At 39.1% G+C, this 22,309-nt stretch overlaps 2 protein-coding genes across 3 annotated transcripts in view; both read left to right on the plus strand.

Moving 5' to 3' along the window:
* Positions 1 to 855: 855 nt before the first annotated feature.
* Positions 856 to 9,369, plus strand: zfyve21 (zinc finger, FYVE domain containing 21). Of its 2 annotated transcripts, XM_058616132.1 has the most exons (8): positions 856 to 1,057; positions 2,916 to 2,966; positions 3,656 to 3,824; positions 3,995 to 4,070; positions 4,192 to 4,283; positions 4,724 to 4,777; positions 5,818 to 5,948; positions 6,401 to 9,369. In XM_058616132.1, exons 1-8 carry the CDS (start codon positions 932 to 934, stop codon positions 6,434 to 6,436), a joined length of 735 nt encoding a protein of 244 aa, XP_058472115.1. In that variant the 5' UTR covers positions 856 to 931; the 3' UTR covers positions 6,437 to 9,369. The 2 variants fall into 2 exon arrangements, with proteins under 2 accessions (XP_058472115.1, XP_058472116.1); XM_058616133.1 differs by lacking the exon at positions 4,724 to 4,777 and having other exon boundaries at positions 858 to 1,057.
* A 1,071-nt stretch (positions 9,370 to 10,440) lies between these two features.
* LOC131444545 (transcription factor IIIB 90 kDa subunit-like) overlaps positions 10,441 to 22,309 on the plus strand; it is a 63,238-nt gene continuing 51,369 nt past the window's right edge. Inside the window, exons 1-5 of the mRNA XM_058614986.1 lie at positions 10,441 to 10,583; positions 12,441 to 12,653; positions 13,633 to 13,707; positions 19,307 to 19,480; positions 21,061 to 21,092. Of these exons, the coding sequence (XP_058470969.1) occupies positions 12,470 to 12,653; positions 13,633 to 13,707; positions 19,307 to 19,480; positions 21,061 to 21,092 (465 nt within the window). The 5' untranslated portion in view covers positions 10,441 to 10,583; positions 12,441 to 12,469. The remainder of the gene's footprint in view (positions 10,584 to 12,440; positions 12,654 to 13,632; positions 13,708 to 19,306; positions 19,481 to 21,060; positions 21,093 to 22,309) is intronic.

The following is a 22,309-nucleotide window of genomic DNA, read 5'->3' on the forward strand; positions in this document are numbered from 1 at the left end:
TTAATGATACAACCTGTCCTTTATTACACCTGCACAACACACACACACACACTAATTATGCGTTATTTTTTTAAACCTCTTATTTCGTTGTATTACACATGAAGAATAAAGTGATTAAACAAAATGAGTTACCTAGTGTCTCTAGATTATTATAGAATATAATGTTTTGTCTGTACTTCCCTCACATTTGTATTGATATTTTTGTACTTAAGTTAAATTTAGCTTTTTATTCTGTTAATCAATTTTCTTGAAAAATGTGAGAAAAGTGGGAAAATACATATTATATAATATAATTATTATTTCGTATACCGTCAGTTGACCGTTTAGTAAGTATATATTTTTATTAGGAAAGGTGAATGTAGTTTAGTTAAAAAGTTTAGAAAAGAAAGTTTTTAGAATAGAATTGTACAGGAACAGTAAATTCCTGTACAATGAAACTGCAGAAGGTGCAAAAATATGAAATAAAAAATGAAATGTAACAAACAAATAAAAGTAAGATTGAACAAAAATCGAGAATAAAACACAAAAATAAGATAGGAAACATCAATTACTATTCCAGTCAAACAAAAACAGTAGTTTTGCGCTGCAATTGCAATTGCAATTGCAAAATATTTTTTTTTCCTCTTGTATTTATTTATTTATTAAAAGCAGTGGCAGAAAAGGTGTAAACATCCAAGAAAAATTAATGATTTAATTTTAATATTGTAATTATTGATATAAATATCGATTATAATCACAGAAGTGTGTGTGTTTATTCAGGGGGCGGTGTCGTAAAAACAAAAACACTCCACTTTCACCCACAGCACCGCGTGACCACAGATCTGTGCTGTGATTGGCTGAGCGCCCTGTCCATCAGTGTAGACTGGGAAGGTGGGTGTGTCCTCGGACTCAGACAGCAGCAGCAACGAGTGTTCGGAGAAGAAACAGAAAAATGTCCTCGGTCCCTGACGGGAAGAAGCTGCTCCGCAGCCCCAGCGGCCTCCGCATGGTTCCGGAGAACGGCGCCTTCAACAGCCCCTTCGCCCTGGACGAACCGCAGTGGGTCCCGGACAAAGAGGTGAGCGACACCGCGGTGTTTTAATGTGACAGCGACGACATGTCGGAGCAGCGCGGAGCGAGAAGTTACTGAGAGATTAGCTAACAGCACTTCCGTTTGTTGTTTTTAAAATAAGACCAGCTGTTTCCATTAAAAAAATAGTTTTTTTTTTTTTTTTTTTTAAATGAAACACGATTCAGTCAAATGGCCATTTTTAAAGAAATTCATTTTTTATCTTTTCAGTATTATAAATTATTCTACTGTTATTTTAGATAAAAATCAAAACCTTCGTTTTAAAGTGCATTCGGTGCAAAATTTCAGTCAAAATATTAGAATTCTGACACATACAGCAATAAATTATTAAATATAACCATATTGTATTTTAATATCTTTATGAATTACTCTATTGATTGTTTTAAGACAGTTTCGATTATCCATGATAATGAACAATCAAGATGGATTGTTTTATAACCAGTTAATCTATAGATTGTTCCCCAGATTAATCAATAATTTGTTTGTTTTCCCCCAAAAAAGATGGAATTGTGTACAATATTAAACAATATAATAATATAATATTATATTTTGTCATTGTATGTTAGAGAAATAAGAATAAATTATATATACTTACACATGAGTCGTAAAACATAATTGTTGATTATTTAAATTTCTAATATAAAATTAAGTGTATTCTTTTAGAGTTTTTTCAAATATTGAATATGCAAAAGAATAGTAGTGTAATACTTTTATTTTTGTAGGCAAAGCCTCGAACATCCGGTTCATCCGGTGCTAACTGCGTGGTATTGACGCAGCTCTGGTGGTCAGAGCTTTTGGCCCCTGGTCCAGGACTGGGCGTTTGTTTGCGGACACGGTCAAACCAGGCAGCTAACCAGCTAACCCGGCCGTTAACCAGCTAACCAGCTAGTTAAAATATGTGTGTAAAACTAGTTGTCATGTGTTTGTTTGTTAAAGAGACAAAAGCAGCTGCTTTTTCGTGTGTTAGCTTCGCGTTAGCCCGCCTCTCTGCAGGAGTACAGTATGCTAGGCTAACACGTAGCTCCTTAGCTTCTTGATAAAGAAGAAAAGAAAAATAAAGATTTAACAAATAAATGTGTTTGTTTTACTGAAGCCGAACTGCAGACACGTTGACTGTCAACTACGACACACACTGTCAGTCATTAATCATCATTTGCAAACGCAGTTAATGGTCAATAAAACAATAACTGTATTTATGGCAATAAATATTTGAGTAAAATAAAACACTGAGATTTATTGTATGTCGTGATAAAGGAGGGATTTTCTTTTAGTAGTTTATAGAAAGTGTAACCATATATGTCTGCATATTTTCAGTAAATATTCATTTTATATATTTATTTATGGGTTGTTTGGTTGATGAAACTGTTGACTGGCATTTCTCAAACACGGAAAATAAGGATTTTTGTGTCCACAAACCAAAATCATTCAGTTCTAATGATTTTGTTATATGAAGCAAAGAAAACAGAAAATATTCAAATATAAGAAGCTGAAAACTCTGAGAACTTAAACTAAAATGTCTTACATGTAATTAAAAGAGAATTGTATATGGAAATATTATTGATTTTAATTTTAGTTCCAGTTTTTTTTTTACCTCTCCTGCTCCAGTTTTGATTAAATATTAACAAATGTGTTGTGAACACAGCAGCGACAGTTTTAAACATGGCGACATTTGTAAAGGCTCTGTGTAAATGAATGTCGTAGTTTATCGTAGGATCTGGTTTCCAGAGAAGCTGCAGATGACGACCACATGCTTTTCTTTTCCTGTTCAAGTTGAATGTGCTGAGCTCAGCACGTACGTTGTTGTGTAACATCCCGTCTTTTCCTCTTTCCTCTCTCTCTCTCTCAGTGTCCGAGGTGTATGCAGTGTGACACCAAGTTTGACTTCATCAGGAGAAAGGTCCGTTTGTTTGTTTAAGCAAAAAAACACAACACAAATCACAGATTTTCTGTCACACGCACACAAACAAACGAGAAGGAAAGTTTGTTTTTTCCTCATACTTTGATCCTGCTGATTGATTCTGGCATGAAAACACAGGTGACTCTGTGGTGTGTGGACGTAATAACATGAAGATCTGCATCTCTGCTCCTTTCTGACCCACATTCACAATAAAATACAGTCCCTTCAAAATAAAATCCAATCATTAAATCCTTAAACGGTAGCTGAGGCCTTCAGGATTCACCTCCACCACCACCTTCTTGATCTTGATTTAGATTTTTTCTTCTTTTTTTTTAACAAAAACATTAATATATAAATAAATAAATGAAGTAAATATTCATCTCTACTCATCCTCTACCCAGTTTCACAATAAAATACAGTCCCTTCAAAATAAAATCAGCTCATTTAAACATTAAACGTGAGCCGTTCCCTTTGGGATTCACCACCACCACCTTCTTGATCTTGATTTAATTTAAATCATCCAATAAATCTGTCTACTATTTTCTCAATGAGTTGATGAGTTGTCTGAAATCTCAAAATAATGATGTTCTCAGAAGTCTTGCCCTAATTTATAAGTTTAATTGATTATGTTGTTGTTATATGGAGCAGAGAAACCAGAAAATATGAATTTCTTGTCTTTCTCCCTGCAGCACCACTGTCGACGGTGCGGCCGCTGCTTCTGTGATAAATGCTGCAGTAAGAAGGTGGCGCTGCCGCGCATGTGTTTCGTGGACCCGGTGCGTCAGTGTGCCGAGTGCAGCCTCGTCTCCCAGAAAGAGATGGAGTTTTTTGACAAGCAGCTCAAAGTTCTGCTGGGAGGTGAGAAGTTCTTTATTATTATAATAACTGATAAAAAATTGTATTATTTTCATCAGAAACAAAGTTGAAATGTTGGGTTTCATTTCTTACATGCTGCACCTTTAATAATCCTCACTGGTGAAGGACGATGCTGATGATCGTTGTATTTTTGACATGTCTCTTGTGTCCAGGCGGCACCTTCATCGTTACGCTGGGGACGACAGAAAAGACGGAGACGATGACGTGTCGTCTGTCCAACAACCACAGGTCAGAGGTTTCAATGGGACACTTTCATTTCATTTCATTTCCTTCTTTTTAGTTGAAGCTTAATCTGACACAGGATCAGAGGATGAACGCTGAGTCATGTTTGAGTTTTCCCTGACGTCAGGTATTTGTTCCTGGACGGTGAAAGTCACTTTGAGGTGGAGTTGTCTCGCATGTCCAGCATGCAGATCCTGACAGACGGGACGAGTCCAGGAGGTGAGACAGTGATACCGTCAACAACAAAGATCATTTGTTTTAAATGAATTCAATAATTAGGAGTTTTTAAATTTGAGTTATTTATTTTTTACCAATATTAGGATTCGGACACACACACACACACACTTTTTTTCAAAACTGTAATAGTTGTAAACATTGAGTTTCCCCTGACAGTAAAATGTCTTACAGGTTCTTAAAGATCTCTCCCTCCCTCCCCTCTGCTTCCCTCTTTAAATAATCACAGTCTTTACTGTCTTTAAAATTGTGTCCAGCTCTGCGTTCTCCTCACTTAACCTGTTTTTATTCTTTATTTCCTCACTAACAAACTCTCTCTGTGTGTCCTCTGTCTGTCTGTGTCCTCTGTCTGTCTGTGTCCCCTGTCTGTCTCTTCTGTTTTGACTCTGATGATGTGACTCTTCTTCTTGGTGGTCTGGACGCAGACACTGACATTCACACTTACACCAGTCTGCTGGACAGTCAGTGTATCTCTGAAGGTTAGCGCTGCTATGTCCTCGTCTGTCTTCTGTGTCGTCACATCACTGCTGGGCGGTATTAACAATATAACAATAATAATAATCTGTTTTTATTCAGTTAGAGCTTTGAAATGGTGTTCAAAGACACTTTATAATGAAAATAAAAGAATAAAAATGTGTCATAAACTGAAGGTGGTCACCTCAGGCCCATGTTCCGTTTTTCATACACCAGTCTTTTGTAATATATAATTAAATGTATAATAACGTAATAAAAATATAAGTACAGGTTTAACCGCCCAGCTCTGTTTCACATCTGTCTGCATGAGTCTGATTCTTCTGTGTCTCAGTTTCTGCCTGAAAAACAACAGAAACACAAACTTTAATAGAAGTTTATCAAAGGGCTGCAACTAAAGATTATTTTCATAATCCATTCATCGGTTATTTGGTCCATATACTGTCAGAAAATATATTAAAAAAAATCTGTTTCTTTATTGAGTTTGAATGATTTCTTTGTTTTAATGAGCAAAAAAACTAGAACATAAAAAATCTAACAACTTCATTTAATTACTTCATTTTATTTTGAAATAAGTCATTGTTTTTATATTATTCTTCCAGTTTAATGTTGCTTTCATCATCTTCACCTTCGTCGTGTCTCGATCTGTGATCAAAGCATGTGGTCAAAGAAGTTTAAATAAATACAATTTTATTCATAAAAATCCAGTTTTTAAAGATTAAAATGTAACATTTTTATTCATTTTATGTGGCTATTTTGTGCAAATCAATCAGAAAAACTGCGATGGTTGACTGAAGCGACTACTGTTATTGTGCTGGATAATAATAATATAATATAATAATATAATAATAATAATATCAGACTTTATTAGTTTGAGCGGAAACACAAACCAAATATTTGAATTCATCTATAAACTCGTCCAAACTTAATAAAAAAAATGTCCTCTGTCCAGAGAGACGTCTTCAGTATTGTTTATATTTTGTATCCTGTAAAATCACATTGAACACTTTAATTAATATGACGTGTGTGTGTGTGTGTGTGTGTGTAGGAGGGACATCCAGAGCCAGTGGCATGTTGCTTCATTACAAACCCATGGGCTCTCAGGACGCTCAGCAGCTCCGCCTGGAGGCTGCAGACGACAAGAAGGTGGCTTCACTATGGCTCGCTGCCATGCACAAGGTATGGAGTCAGTGAGTTAGTTAGTCAGTCAGTTTGTCAGTGAGTTAGTTCACTAACTAATTCTTAACTTTGGGGTCACGACCCCAGGGATCATTTCTGGGCTTCATTTGCCAGACATTTGCCTAAGCATTTTTCAAAATAAAATACAACTAAACAAGTCCAAAAAATGTCAAAAAGTCTGTGATTACATTAAAGTGTCTGAAGGAGTGATCAGTTCTCTGTGGCAGCGTTACAGCGCCACATACAGGCCTGGCAGGTAAACTACATGTGTTTTTTTGAGCTTTATTTCTTAAAATAAACGTGATTGTGGAACGGTCCACGTTTACAACCTGTTTTTACTCTTTGGCTTTCGACCCAGTCTGAGATGTTGGTTTGAACTTTTTTATTGTTTTTATTGTTCAGCTTTATGCACACGCTGAATTATACCTTTAACATGTTTTTGTTGACCACAGGCTGCCAAACTGCTGTATGAATCCCGGGACCAGTGACGGACAGAGCAGCTGAACTCTGAACCAGGCAGCGCACACACACACACAAGTGTTTGTCCTCCGTCTCCTCTGAGGTTTCTTTTCTCTTCTTTTCTTTTTTTAATTTAATTAATTAACGTCCGTTCCGATTCTGCTCCTCCACTGATTCCACATCAGCTCTTGATAACCCGTTCTTATCACGGTCACTTTTACAAGAAAGAAAGAAAGAAAGAAAGAAAGAAATGTTTATATATATATGTATGTTTGAAAAAAAAAACAACAACAATTTTATTACCTCTATTCTTCATGTTTACCACAAACAGTCTGATTGTTCTTCCCGTCTTTTTTCTCTCAGGGGATGAAGACACGCGCTTATAACGTTTATATAAAAGCCACGCCCACTTTAACTTCCTGCTCCTTGACTTTAAATCCAAATGATCCTAAACTACGGCGACACGTGACCTTTTCATAAACCGTTTAAAAACGCGACGACTTTATACGCTGCTGTTATTTTTCTCAGTGTGTTTGTTAATGAGGATTTCATTTCCTGGTACAAATCAGGAGACACTTAAAAGACTGCGTCTACAAGTTAGAGGACAAATCCGCTTTAAAACCCTTTAAATCAGGACAGAAAAGCTGCTTTTGGGGTGTGGACACTGGTTATTTGTCTCTGTATGTGTCCCTGTGATGGACTGACGACCTGTCCAGGGTGTGACCCCTGCTTTTCACCCTATGTCCGGCTGGGATTGGCACCAGCGACCCTGTGACCCTCGCGTGGAGGATTTTCCACGACAGTTCCAGCACGCGGCGGCTCGACTCTGCGACGTTTTGGTATCAGTCACGCCGTTTTTCCATGACTTCATAGCTCCTCCTCAACGTGGGCGGGGTTGTCATAGTCCTGGCTGCGCGAAAGTGCCGTGACGTGCTTTTATATACGCGACGCAAACGCACCAATAAAGCACCAATTACCACGTACTGTCCCTCATGGAAAAGCAAAATAAAACGAGCAGAGTCGAGCTGAACTGCAACTGTGTCGTGGAAAAGCGCCAGAGGCGTATTTGTCCTTTAACAGGCGACCGTTGAGCTTTAGATTCAGATTCTGTCGTGAAACTTCTGGTCGTGTGTGTGTGTGTGTCTTTTTTTGGTTCTTTTTTCTGCGATAACTGTATAATTTACAAGGATTTACAGATTTAACTCCTTAGGCGTCTGTCTGGGGAAAACGACGAGATGTTTTCACTGATTCTGGTGAAAACTAAATATAAACGCAGACGTATAATAATAATAATAAATGCTTTAAATGTACTTTCATGTATCAAAGTTTTGTACGAGATATTTTCTTTAATATTCCTACTTTAACACGTAATGGCGTGATTTTTAAAGCCGAAGTATGACTGGAATCAGTTTGTTTTTTCTTCCGTAAAAAAACACTTGTGTACACAGTATTTTCTCTTCCTGTTTGTTGTCGTCATGGTTACCTGCCGCGACGCAAACGCAGTTCACCGATGTTTGAGTTGGAACGCTCGGGCAGGTCACTCTCACTCGTGCTTCCAGGGACGTACGTGTCGCAAACAGAAAACGTCGACGTGGACTGAAATGTTTCAAACTTTCGCGTTTGTTTTCACAAATTATGCATTAAAAGGTACATTGTGTGAAATTTAGGAATGGCAAACATAGCAAATGACTGTATCGCCTTGATATGGGTGTCATTTTAGACCATTTTTTTAAACTGTTGGGCTATTATTTAGTAATTCTCCAACTTTAGAACAAATATTCGTCTCACATAACAAGAAATAAACAGCCCGCAACATGACTTTTTTTACAGTCTAAACACATATATATATATACATAAATATGTATGTATGTGTATATATGTATATATATGATTTTTGGGGTTTTTTTTGTATCGGATTTTATGTTTTTATCTGTCCGATATCCGATACAGTGATTTTGACCAGTATCGGACCGATACTGACCGATACCGATTCCCATCCCTAATAAAAAAAAACAGCCAAAACAATTAAACACAATAAAAACGGATCAAATAAAATAAATAAAATGGAAATAACATCAAAAAAGATACTTAATACACTACTCATATCGGTATCGGTTCAATATCGGTGCGTTATATTGTGTTGGAGAAAGTACGTAGCCTTGAGTTAGCATCAAAACTGACTACTCCTACAGTATATACAAATATAAAAGGCTCATTCTGGAGTTAATGGGAAAAACAGAAGTAAAGCACAATTTCTGCAAAATTTCACACACTAGACCTTTAAATCTGATTTTGTTACACGCGAGTGAAGGACTCAAAAGTTCAGTTTTGCGTCAGTGGAGACGCCAAGTATTATATTATATTTAGTTACGATCGCCAAGTGTAGAAGATGACGTCACAGTGACAAACGTCTTTTATTTATCCGTTTCTGACTTTGTTTGAGTGAATCGAGCACAGAGTGAGTTCACCTTTAGTAAAAAAATAAATACTTGTCGTGACCTTCACCTTTTCCTCTTCCTCCACTTTGTAATGTAAAGTTTATTTTTATACGCTGCTCACCTAAGAACTGAAGTTGTTGTTTGGTTTGAAGCTTCCAGGAAAGATTTGAGTGAAAAAAAAGGATTATAATCCATAATCTCCTCGTTAGACGTCAGTTATCTTCCATTAAACATCTGATTTATGTGACGGAGGTTGATGTTAGAGCTGCACAGTTATCAAACATGATGATAAATTACGTTTACAGAACACCATCATGTGGGACTAATTTTGCCGCTCCTCTGGATTATCTTCAATGTTCAACAATAATCTGGAGTTTTTGTTGTCACTTTAAACAAAAACCGGTGTATGTACCCTCACACGCTGATTTACTGTCGCCAACTTCATTTATTTTACTGAAAATGCTCCACAGTATGTCACAACTTTGTTGGATTATTCTGTTGGGAATAAAATCAAGTGTTTATAACTGTTGTGGTGGTGTTTGCATCATTTCAAAGACCATTGTCTCCATGGAGATCGAATTTTAAATGTCCATTCATGTTGAAAACTTAAAATTAAAAATGATTGACCTTTCTCTCAAGTCCTAAAGAGTCAGCCCAAATGAATCAATAAAAGTCATCTGATTTTTCATGTTACACAATTACTGTTTATTTTAAATATATGTATATTTTTAAAGTAACATTTAAAGAACAGACATGTCTCTTTATGGAGTTAAACTTCATGTGTTTTCCAAACATTTTGGAAGAAAACTACCCTGTTTTCTGTCTAAATATAAAACACATCTCTATGACATAATAATTACAAAATAAACTCATTAAAGGAAGGAAATAATACATTTAATATCAAGGTATTTAATGTATTATGGTAGTAACAACATTTTACTTCATTTACATGTGATTGAAATTCCCAGATTGGTCCATCTGACTATTATTTATTTAAATAAATAAGTAGAATAGGTAGCTAATACATTTTAGTAGCATAGCTAATTTGCTACGTAGCTAATATCTATTGAAGTAGTTTAGCTAATTTGCTAGGTAGCTCATATCTATCTATTTCAGTAGTTTAGCTAATTTGCTACATAGCTAATCTATCTATCACCTGTCTGTTTGTCTGTCTATCTTCACTTTTAATTGCCCGCACTGTCCATTTAAAAGCACTGACGTAAGACGTACCATTACAGTAGCAGAGTAGGGTGGGATTCTCGTTTGTCTCGCTACGTTGTTTCCCCAGTAATGTAATTTAACTTAATTTTCTTGCGCTCAGGTAATAATATTTCACCACAGATTACCACTTTATGTTTCAGTAATTTCCTGTTTGTGTTGTTAATTATTATTATTGTTCGGTTTCTGTCTTCCCCCCCCCTCTTCTTCGGACCGTGTTGGTCTCGCCCGTGTCTCCAGCATGTAAACGCACATGTTGTGTGTGTGTGTGTGTTGATGGTTGCAAGGGTATTACAGCATGTGGCTGAACTGTGAGCGCTGACACACACACACACATATAGAGATAAACCTCTCTCTCTCTCACACACACACGCACTCTTTAAAAAAACAACATTAACAGTGGAAGCAGTAGATCCGTGTGTGTGTGTGCGGCAGCAGCAGCAGCAGCGGCGGCAGACTGGCGTGAGCGTGGCCGCAGTCAGGTTCTCACTGACGGACTCTGCTGCTCCGAAAACACAAGGTACGTCCACTAAACAACAATCCAAAACCGCAACAACAACCACCACACTTTCTCCGCGTGTCTGTCCCACACTCGGTGCTTCGCTCTCGGCTCGTAGTTTCGTATTAAAGCCGCAGTTTTGAGTCAGAGTTCGCCGGTTATTAGCATATCTGTGCTAGCTTCGTCAGCTGTCAGCTGTGTGTGTGTACGTGTGCGCGCGTGACAGCTCATTTAACACAAACTTTACATGATTTCCACGCTTAGAAGTGATGTGACCGTTATAAAAGAGACACTCAAGCTTTTGTTTTTTGATTTTTTTAAATAAATGGAGACGGAGAGGTGAAGAGAAGGCTAAATTAGCCGCTGGTGCTTGTTGCAGAGCAGTGCCACGTAGCTAACCGGCGGAAGTTGTGCACAATCATTGCACGAGCCACTGCACGAGCCTCTGCAACTCACGATTATTGTTGTCAAAGTCGATTAACCTGTTGATTATTTTCCCGATTAACCAGTTAAATGTTTGTTCCATGAAAAATGTTGATAAAGTCTCAATTACTGGAAAATTATAATATTCTCACAGATTAACCGACTATCAAAATTAAAATAGTCCGTTAACCTGTGGATTATTTTCTCGATGAATCGTGTAATGGCTTGGTCCAGACAGTTTCAGAAAATGCTGATCAGTGTTTGTCAGACACTGGAAATGATGATGTTCTCATTCTCAGATGTATTGTTTTTTTCCACAAACCAAATTGATTCAGTTTCAATGATTTCTCTGTTATATTACATTATATTATATTACATTACATTACATTACATTACATTTCATGTCATTTAGCAGACGCTAATATCCAAAGCGACTTACAAGGGAATTGAGTACAACCTGCCAGGGGTGGAGTACAACTTGCGACCATGATGACCCACCCTGTATCAGGAGCAAAGAAACCAGAAAATATTCACATTTAAGATCAAATCAGCTTGTTCTTCGGTGAGAATGACCTTCAGACCTTAATGAAGCTATTTTGTGAAAATTGTGTGTTTTACGCTCAACATTGTCGCCGTGGTGACGTGTTGAATTTTTAATCTTTCTCTATGAAACGGGACGTTGTGGTATCTCAAGTATAAAGCACCAAACTTCACATATTTAAACAAAGTCGATCAAGTGTGTACCAAGTACACATGTTTCTGTGGCCATGGAAACATGTTTATGCACTTGAAGCAATGGTTAAAAATCAAATCAAAACACAATAAGACACTTTAGCGCTCATTCTTCCAGAAATGTGGTTTTACAGCATGTGCTTGTAGCTGAACAAGCTCAAATCAATATCTCAATGAATATTAATATCACGTTTCTGTGATTTCAGCTTCTTAAATGTGAGTTTGTCTACTTTTCTTTGCTCGTCTATGATGGTGCATTTAAGGTCTTTGGTTTTGAGGACGAAACAAAACACAGTTTTCACCTGACTCGGCATCACGGCATGATTGGTACAGCTGTTTAGTGATATATCTGTCACATCTCTACCGATATCTCTTGCATGTTTTGAAGCCTGTCTGAGCCTGAACTGTTTCACAGATTATAGGATTAAAAAAAACATGAAACGTTTGTCCGGGCTGCTCTCGTAAATCAAGGCCTTTGCCTTAATGACTTATCCTTAGACAATCCTTCAATTAATAGACCGATATTATCAATCAAAAGTCTCTGGAAGCTTTTATTTTGACAGCTGTGAGTTTTGCAACATATGAATTGATTGACTGAATGTTGACTTTAAAAATGTCTTTCTTTTCTTTTTTTCCTCTTGATCAATGATGGGGTCTAAAGGTCCGCGGTTGCAGACGACACATTTCTCCTGTGTTGATCCTTTTTTCATGGTTTCTCTTCAGGTGTTTGAAGCTCCTCAGGCGACGACGCCATGAGTCCCAAAGCGTGCAAGAACTGCGGCAGCTCGGACGTGGATGTGGACCAGGCGCGCGGCGATGCCGTCTGCATGGGCTGCGGCTCCGTGCTGGAGGACAACATCATCGTGTCCGAGGTGGAGTTTGTGGAGTCGGGAGGCGGAGGCTCGCTCGCCGTCGGACAGTTTGTCTCTTCGGAAGGTGAGTGAGGCGCACACAAGCCACAGGGAGATATCAATAAAAACATATAAAATCTATGCCTATGATATCTTAAGACTATGTTTTCCACTTTATCTTGTTGTTTTAAAGTCTTTTTCTACTGCAAACTGAAGTTTTCAAACCACTCACTCTCCCGCACCAAACTCCTGTGTCCCTGCAAGCAGAAATAACTGATTTTCTCTATGGGCTTTGGTGTGGGAGAGAGTGAGTGGTGTTTAAGACGGACGGTGTCGTTGTCAGACATGCATGTGAAGTTCAGGAACATGAAAACACACGTGTGTTACAGTTGCTAATCTCCGTGTGTAACATTCACCACAAGATTATCTCGTACCTTTAACCGACAGCATTTCTTTTCTGCAGATTTTTCTCTTTTTTTTTATCATGCACTTCCTCCAACTGTCCACTAGAGTGAGCTGTTGGATAACGCTGCTTTTTACAGTCATTTCCAGAGTGAATAAAAGAATAAAACTGAACAGTCTTCATATTTTATGGGAAACAAAGTTCATGTTAATCACTTAAGTAAGTTTAACAGAACACACATTGTAACAGGAAGACGATAAATGTAACTTTCCAGCAGCAAGAAGGACATTTTTTATCTATATATATATATATATATAATCTTAGCAATTTTGTCAATGAGGACATCAAATAAAAAAGGTTAATCAGAAAATGAAGATCATTTCAGTGAAATAATTGATTACAATACAATAAATCTGCACTTATTAATAAATGATGAATTGTTTTGATTTAATTTTTCAAGCAAAACTTGACAAATGTATGGAAATAGAAGTTAAATCTAAGTTAATATGCCACTTTTTCTGATTTCTGAGTATATTTCTAATGAAGGAAAGGGGGAAATGTTTAGTTCTCTGTCTCATTCGTATTCAATAATGATTTTTACTGCCTTATTTTTATTGGTTTAAACATTTCAAATGCAAACGTGTCTTGTCGTGTTCAACAGGAAACAAGAATCCCGTTTTTGGAGAAGGTCACCACGGAATTGGGTCGGAGTCCCGAGCTCAGACTCTGCAGAGGGGTGAGTGACCAGCAGGGGGCGCCACACACCTGTAAAGTCTGTAACAGTGCTGAGTGGCTGCTGCTGCTGCTGCTGTGATAAGAGGTGGAATAGAGAAGTGTGAGATTCTTTTCCTCTGATTGAAGGAAACTCTGGATGTTTTGGTCACTTTTATTAAATATGTTGTTCAGGACAATGATACAAACCTCGGTGTACTGATCCGTATGTTTATCCATCCCAGTAAAAGCATATTCTATGTCTATTTGCCTCCTTACATCACTATCACTCGTGAACTTGTTCAGCTTGGTGTCGGGGCCCTAACTTGACATGAGAACTGCGATAAACGACTTGGAGCTGTGATTGCGACCTGTAGATGACAGCATTGGCAAACATGTTGAGGGAAACTGGACGTGGAGCTTGGACTGTTTTGTTTTAACCTTTCTGTGACCGTCCTGTCGTCACAGACAGGATTTGTCAAAGTTCAAAAACTACATGAAAGCAGAGGAATGGAGCTTTGTGCCCATATACTGTCATTACTGCCAGATTTTGAAAGTGAAAGTTATCTTAGAAAAAGGGGCCGAAGCACTCAGTCATTCAACACAATTCTACAGCCATAAAATTAAGAATCAATCCAGGCGGCTTGATTATGTTGATGGTCAACAATAATGGAGCTCCCACACATTAAGGCATCAAAGATGTTTAGTTTCCTGTCGTGGGAGGAAGAAAAAAAGCAGAAAATGTGTCATGTTTTTGCTTCAACATGATGAAGTGCTCGTCAACACCATCAGAAAAATTCATGTCTAATGGATTAACCAATTAAAATGTTGCTGCTGAGAGAAGCTCAGTTTCCTCTCTCTCTGTCTCTCAGTAGGGTTTTAGTATTTATGATAATGCAGTGTCGGCACTAGATCTACGACACCATCAGTCTCTGGTAACCCCCAAACCCCCTGCCCCTCCCCCCAGGACGTCCCAGGACCCGACGTCTCGCTCCCGCCCGCTCTTAAAAAACGCATCAACAACTTGTAGCGAGTCACTCGGCTCCGCTGAGCTTCGACAGGCTGTCGGGCGAAGAGCCAGAGCTCGATATGATGGCGAGCAGCTGGTTGCCGCGGCGACGGCCGTCTGTTCGGCTGACGATGTTTCAGCAACAGAGTCGCAGAGCTGTCAGACTACAGCACACGCTGAGTAATGATCCCTGTGTGTGTAAAGGGTTTTATTAAACAGGAAAAGCACTTCTTAGCTTGTCATAAACACCGTAAATCCCCCAAAATTACCATCTCCTTTTAAAGAAAGTCCTTAACAATGGTGTAAATTGTGATGAGAGTAAATTTGTGCGTGATGCAGCGACTCATTTACAGCCTCTAACATCTCTATATCATATCATTTTGACAGATCATTTCCAAGAGTGTTATTTTAAAACATATACACATCAATCTTGATTAAGAACTTTAAAAAAAAAAAAAAAGCTCCTGTGTCCCCCTGTGGGTCTCAGACTAGTCTTGGTCTAGTCTTGTTATAAGTCCTGGTCTTGGCCTGGTCTCGGTCCCTAAAAATATTGACTGTTTGTTCATCTTTGTCTTTAGAAGTCTGTCTCTTGTCTCTGCCCCTTTACTGCTCTTGGTATCTAAAAGTCTCAGCCTTGTCTTGGTCTTAGTCTTTAAAGGGTGGGTCTAGTTTTGGCATAATTCCTTGTCTTGTCTTGTCTTGGGCTTGGTCCCTAACAGTTGTGGTTTTTTCTTTGTTCTCAGTCCCTAAAAGTCTTGGGTTTTTTCTTGGTCTCAGTCCCTAACAGTCTTTGGTTTTTACTTGTTCTCAGTCCCTAAAAGTCTTGGGTTTTTTCTTGGTCTCAGTCCCTAACAGTCTTTGGTTTTTACTTGTTCTCAGTCCCTAAAATTAGTCTTGGGTTTTTTCTTGGTCTTAGTCCCTAAAAGTCTTGGTTTTTTCCTTGGTCTCAGTCCCTAAAGTCTTGGTTTTTTCTTGGTCTCAGTCCCTAACAGTCTTTGGTTTTTACTTGTTCTCAGTCCCTAAAAGTCTTGGGTTTTTTCTTGGTCTCAGTCCCTAACAGTCTTTGGTTTTTACTTGTTCTCAGTCCCTAAAAGTCTTGGGTTTTTTCTTGGTCTTAGTCCCTAAAAGTCTTGGTTTTTTCCTTGGTCTCAGTCCCTAACAGTCTTGGGTTTTTTCTTGGTCTCAGTCCCTAAAAGTCTTGGGTTTTTTCTTGGTCTCAGTCCCTAACAGTCTTTGGTTTTTACTTGTTCTCAGTCCCTAAAAGTCTTGGGTTTTTTCTTGGTCTTAGTCCCTAAAAGTCTTGGTTTTTTCCTTGGTCTCAGTCCCTAACAGTCTTGGGTTTTTACTTGGTCTCAGTCCCTAAAAGTCTTGGGTTTGTACTTGGTCTCAGTCCCTAAAAGTCTTGGGTTTTTACTTGGTCTCAGTCCCTAACAGTCTTGGTTTTTTCCTTGGTCTCAGTCCCTAAAGTCTTGGGTTTTTGTCCCTTGGGTTTTGTCATTAGAAACCATTAGGGCAGCATTGCACCTCTCGGTGAACTGAAGAAGAAGCCGGGGTGAGGGTTAGGAGCGTCTTTATGTGGAGATTTAAACTAATAATTGTTAGTTCATAGAATTGAGTGTTTGCCACATTTCTTTGAGACGTATCAGCGCTTTGTGTTTGTGTTTCACAGACTGTGGTTAGTCTTTACTTTGACCTTTTTAAGCTGAGGCAAAGTCACTGTTTCCTCCTGTTTTCACTCTTTACACTCAGGCTAAGCTAAGTAGCCACTGCCTCCAGCTTTGCATTTACTCTAATGTGGTGTAGAATTGCACAAATGTCAAACTCTTCCTTTAAGTGTGAAGATTTATAACGTCTCAGAAGGAAGAGTTCTTCTTCCTTATCTCCCTCTGCCGCTGAAATGTGTCCCCAGTGGACGTCGGCGTCCTGCTCCTCCTGCTCCGTCTCGCCGCCAAACTGATTCACGTCTCCGGTCACAGACCCCGCCTCCTCCTTCTCCTCCTCCTCCTTCTCCTCCTCTTCTTCCTCCTCCTCCTCCTCCTCCTCATGTTGTGTGTTTGTGTAGTTGAGTTGTGCAACAGTGTGTCACCAGCACTCCCCGGTGTATCGGTGCACAGCAGCTCGCCGCAGTGCGGGCGAGGTGACTGGAATGTAAAAGCAGCAGCAGCAGCAGCAGCAGCAGCTGAAGTCTGGATTTATGAGTGAAAACAAAGTGATTCACAAAGTGCAGCCGCAGTAAAAACAAAACAAAAATCCTTCAGACGGTGATTCATGTGACGACGGTGCAGAAAAACATTCCCGCTGTGATTCTGATATGAACGAGCTGCTTGTGGTTGTTTCTCAGGTTTAAACTTGTTAAAGTCGCGCTCAACAAAAACGCTGAAAACGTCTTAATTACTTCATAATTATTTCTTCATTTTTTTTCCGACATTTACTGCGACTGCGATTTTCTTTACGAGTCGAGCTTCGGTTTTTCGCACGACACTGGCAACATAATTATGACGGTGTAACGTGTTTTTAACATGTGCTAAAATGTTGACGGTGGACCAAAACTAGACCGAGACCTTTAGAGACAGAGACCACGGAAAGATGAGGACAAGGACAAGACTTTTAGTGTCCAAGACCAGGGACCAGGTCAAGACCAAGACTTTGTGTCAAAGACTAGGACAAGACCAATACCAAGACCTTTAGGGTCAAAGACTAGGACAAGACCAAGACTTTTATAGCGTATTTCCACCAGCTCTACTCGCCTCGCCACAACACGGCACGATTAGGTTGCATCTCCACTACAAAAAAGTACCTACTTAACGTGGGCGGAGCCATAACTGCACGGCTGAGTGGAACTGCGGTGACTTCATTTTATACGTGACACACACACACACACACACACACACGAGTGACTAGTGACTAGAACAATTGATGAGGGTAGATGCTTTACCTTGCCACTTTTATTGTTATTGGTGATTTTACACCGCTTTGATCTATAAATAAAGTTATATTTCAATACCTCACTTTCAATGATTTTATGAAGATTAGGAAATAAATGCAGAAAACAATGTAGAAAGTTTTAACGTCATATTAGATAGCAGTCATATAACACATAATGAGAAATCAGTAAGTGCTTTCAGAGGTGGGTAATAACGAGTTACATTTACTTAAGGAACTTTTTGGGTAACTTGACCAAGACTTTTAGGGACTGAGACCAAGACAATATGTATATAAACCTTTAATTATATCTGGGAGTTAAAGCCCTTTATATTGTGTGTGTGTGTTTCATATTGAGTTAGATGTGGTTTCATATTGAGTTAGATGTGAAAGTGTGTTAAAGTGACGACACTCGATGAGCTCAGAGCCGCTCACATTCCCAGACAACACACTCAGTTCACTGGTCACACACATCTGGTCTTCTCTGTGTGTGTGTGTGTGTGTGTGTGTGTGTGTGTGTGTGTGTGTGTGTGTGCGCGTGCGCTCATGCAAGGTCATGAACTCTGGACACACACACACACACACACACACACACACACACAGATGCCCTGCAGCTATGTGAGAGTTAATTATAAACTCTTTTAGTCTCCACCTGCTGTTTGTTACGTGTGTGTGTGTGTGCAAAGAAAGCACACACATGTTCTTTGTGAGTGCCTACACACACAAAGAACATGAGTGTGTGTGTGTGTGTGTGTGTGTGTGTGTAATGATGCAGACAGGTCACACATGTGTCTAATGGAAACCTTTGGTTGTCTTTAGTCATGTGTGTCCTGACATGTTTGTGTGTTTGTAGCACTGTAATTACCTGCGTGTGTGCGTGTACCTGGTATTCCTTATGTTGTGGGGACCTAAATGTGTTCACACAGTCACATTATAGGGACTTGTTTTCCTTATGGTGACAAAAATCAAGTAAATCCATAATGTAAATGAACACATGTAGGCTGAGGTCAGTCAATGTAATGTCCTCTCAAGTCATAGAAACCAGAGTGTGTGTGTGTGTGTGTGTGTGTGACCACTTTAGGACTCTGTTTCTGTCATAAACACCATCCTTGTCAGGACATGTGTCCTCATGAAGACCAAAACCTGGTCCTAATGAGGCAGAACCTCTTTTCTGAGGTTGTGATAATGGTGTGGTTAAGTGTTTGTAAAGAGAGAGAACTATGACTCTATTTATCTGTTTATTTGTTAGTTGAATGGGAACAACAGAGCAGTCATGTTTTCACAGTATTCATAAATCACTGTTTCTGGTCTTTGTTATTCACACAATAATCTTTATTCTTTTATTTTTTTTTAATTTCTTTTATTTTAATATTGACACTGTTCTTTTGCTCTTGTTTTTGCAACAGTGACCAGAACACATTGTGTATACTATGGAAGCTGTTTGTGATAAATAACGTTTAAATATTTCTCCTGGAAAGGACAACTTTGCCCATTATTTTATATACTATAAATAAAATAGAAAGAGTTTTCAACAGATGTCATTGATATAAACAAAATCCACAATTTTCAGTCAAGTAGAAAAGAATAATATTACCATACTGTGTATCATTTAATTTAAAAATTAAGTTTCAGCAAATTTATATTGGCCTGTAATTCAACAAAGTGTTTCGTTTCCTCGTGTTTTGTTTTTCAGCCAAACAGCACATCAACACTCTGGGTCGCCAGCTGCAGATGAACCAGCACTGTTTGGACACGGCCTATAATTTCTACAGGATGGCGCTCGGCAAACACCTGACGCGCGGACGCAAGGCGTTGCACGTCGTCGCCGCGTGTCTCTACCTGGTCTGCCGCACCGAGGGAACACCACGTATCCTCTACTTCACGACCTTAAACGCTGATGTATAAACTGTAAATCCAGATTACAGTTGGCGTGTTAGCCAGAATATTCCACCTTCCCCCCCCCACCTTGTTTTTCCTCCTCGTTTTCCCAAATTTGGAGCAAAACGCTGTTTAAAAAGCATCCGTTTGAGTCGAGACGTTTATCGTCGTGGACGCAATTCTGTAAAAATAGCGTACAAATATGATATTCCCTCTCGATTCTGTGACTGTTTTTCCAGACTCTTTATCTTTTTCCTCAGGAGAGAAAGGCTCAAATATCCCGTTAATCTCACACCCTGGTTATCTTATTTTCAAAGGTTATAATCCCTCCCTTTAATCTGGCCAGTGCCTTTAAGTCTCTTGAAGTCAAAGTGGCTGCAATAAGGTGATTAAAAAATGTTGGAATACACTTTTTTTTTTTTAACAGTTCAAAACAACAGAAATCACCAACAGTTACGTACTGCATCTTTAATCTCTCTTTTTAAAGTAAGAAACGTTTGAAATTTGCTTAAAAACTGAGTGGAAAATCTTGAATATTGCTTATTATATCTGAAAACAAGAAACTTGGTTCTATGCAGTAGGAAAACCCACATGGTGGACATTTAATCCTTGTTTCTACAAAGAAATATTGCATAAAGTTTATGCCTTTTTTGTTTTGTAAAAAAAAAGAAATACAAAAACCCATTTATTTGTATTTCTGAGTGTCATTTTATTCTATATTTCTTTAAGATTTACATAAATATCTTCTCTGGTTGTCGCTGTCGTCCGTGTTTGTGGACACAGATGTGTTGTCGTTTATTTTCCCTGATTAAGTCGTCCTCGTCTCTAATCTCCAGACGGCGAGCGTGCGCCCGGGATTATCTATCCCATCTCGTCTGCACTTCTGCCGAGTCCATTGTGAGACCACCTTAATCCAGTCCCGGGCAGCGCAGAGACAGGTGCACCTGTCGCCACAGAGACCAGCGTCTCTGTGGCGAGCAGCGTGTCCGAGCGAGCGGTGTCGTCTGTGATGTCAGAGGTGACCGTGAAGGGTTTAGGGTTTGCTGACACGGAGCTGCGGTGATTTATTGATCTGTTACTAAATTTAGTTTTAAGCCCCGGGTTTTCTGCTCCGTATAACAAACAAATAATAATAAAAATACATTTGAGATCATTGTTTTCAGGTTTGAGAAACATTGATCAAGACTTTTTGACTTTGTATGGAACAAATGATGACTTAATTCATCGAATTTCAGTGTGTTTTTTTAAAGAATTTAGGCAAGTTTTCCTGATTTTTCAGCTACTTAAATGTGAATATTTTCTTGTTTCTTTACTCCATATAACAAAGAAATCGTTTTGTGTTTGTGGACAAACGACAAGACATTTGAGAATGTCAATTCCGAGTTTTTCAACATTTTCGGACATTTTATCGACCAGACAAGGAAATAATCCACAGTTTCAGCAGTTTTTTACGTGTTTGTTTTTTTTATAGATTGGACCACTGCAGCGTCTTCTGAAGTTTGCATTATTCATTGAAATTATTGTTGTTATCTCTGATTCTTTTACATTTCCTTAACATGCTCTTCTCAGACATGCTGCTGGATTTCAGTGACGTCCTGCAGGTAAGAAAAATTTCTTATTTTGTTCCGTCAAGAGTCCAAACTGTGTAAATAAAATCAGAAGTTTAAAAAACCTACAGTGACCCAAAGAGAGAAAAACAAACGTCTCACTTCATAAAAACTACAACCTTGTAAGTCTATAATATCTTAAGAACACGTTCACGTCTTTATCTCACTGTGAGACAGACTTTTCCAACAGGAAACTGAAGTTTGTAAAACCACTCACTCTCCCACACCAAACCCCATAGAGAAAATCAGTGATTTTAGCTCGCAGGGACACAGGAGCTGCTGGTCCTCTGCTGCCTCGTGTGGTCACTTTGTGTCACTGAAGTCAACCTGAACAAAGTATTTTCAATGCCGAATTTTACAAACTAAGACATTTGAACTCACTAATGTAGGCAGCAGTGGGTCAACAGCTCCTGTGTGCTGTGATGTTTAAATCGATGATTTTCTCTATGGGGTTTGGTGCGGGGGCAACAAACTTTGAGAAATGTCAAGTGAATCCAAACTCACCTCCCACCATGATGACTCCCATGATGCATCTGTGCCTCACCCACTTGCCCCTGCAGTCATCTGCTTTTCAGACTTTCACCCTTATAATTAAACCTGAGTGTCGTGTGTGTGTAAAATTAGAAACCCCTCCATTTGTCTGCATGTTTATTTCACAGTCAGTCGGGGTGTGGTGGTGGTGGTGGTGGTGGTGGTGGGGGGACATTTCTCAGAGTCACAGCTGGTCGTGGGCTTTTATTTTTGTGCACCCAGCTGTCCTGCAGGAGCCGGGTCGGCCCCTCCCCCCCACCATCCCCACCCCGGCATGTGGAGGCCAGGGTGTGGATTTGAAGTGGATTTTGGGTGTGTGTGTGTTGTGGTGGAGGTTATTAATGCCCAGTGTTGAGGCTGGTGGAGGTCCACCAATCATTTTTATTACCTCTCCCCCCCCCCCCCACACACAGTTTGGATGAATCAGGAGTTTTATCTCATTCCTTCACTGAGCTGCTGTGTTGAGTGAGCCTGTGTTTATTGATCAGACCTTGATCAATAACACTTGTTTTCTGTGTGATGTGATGTAATGGAGGTCGAGTTCATGGAATCCACAAAATATCGATCTGTCCCGTCTCTTTCTTTGTCACACAAGTGTCCAACTGTTCACCTGTACACCTCACGATCTGTTAAGACTTTATTTTAGGGTTAGAATCAGGTTCAGGTTCAGGTTAGAGAAG

Source organism: Solea solea, chromosome 18, assembly GCF_958295425.1.
Source record: "Solea solea chromosome 18, fSolSol10.1, whole genome shotgun sequence".
NCBI lineage: Eukaryota > Metazoa > Chordata > Actinopteri > Pleuronectiformes > Soleidae > Solea > Solea solea.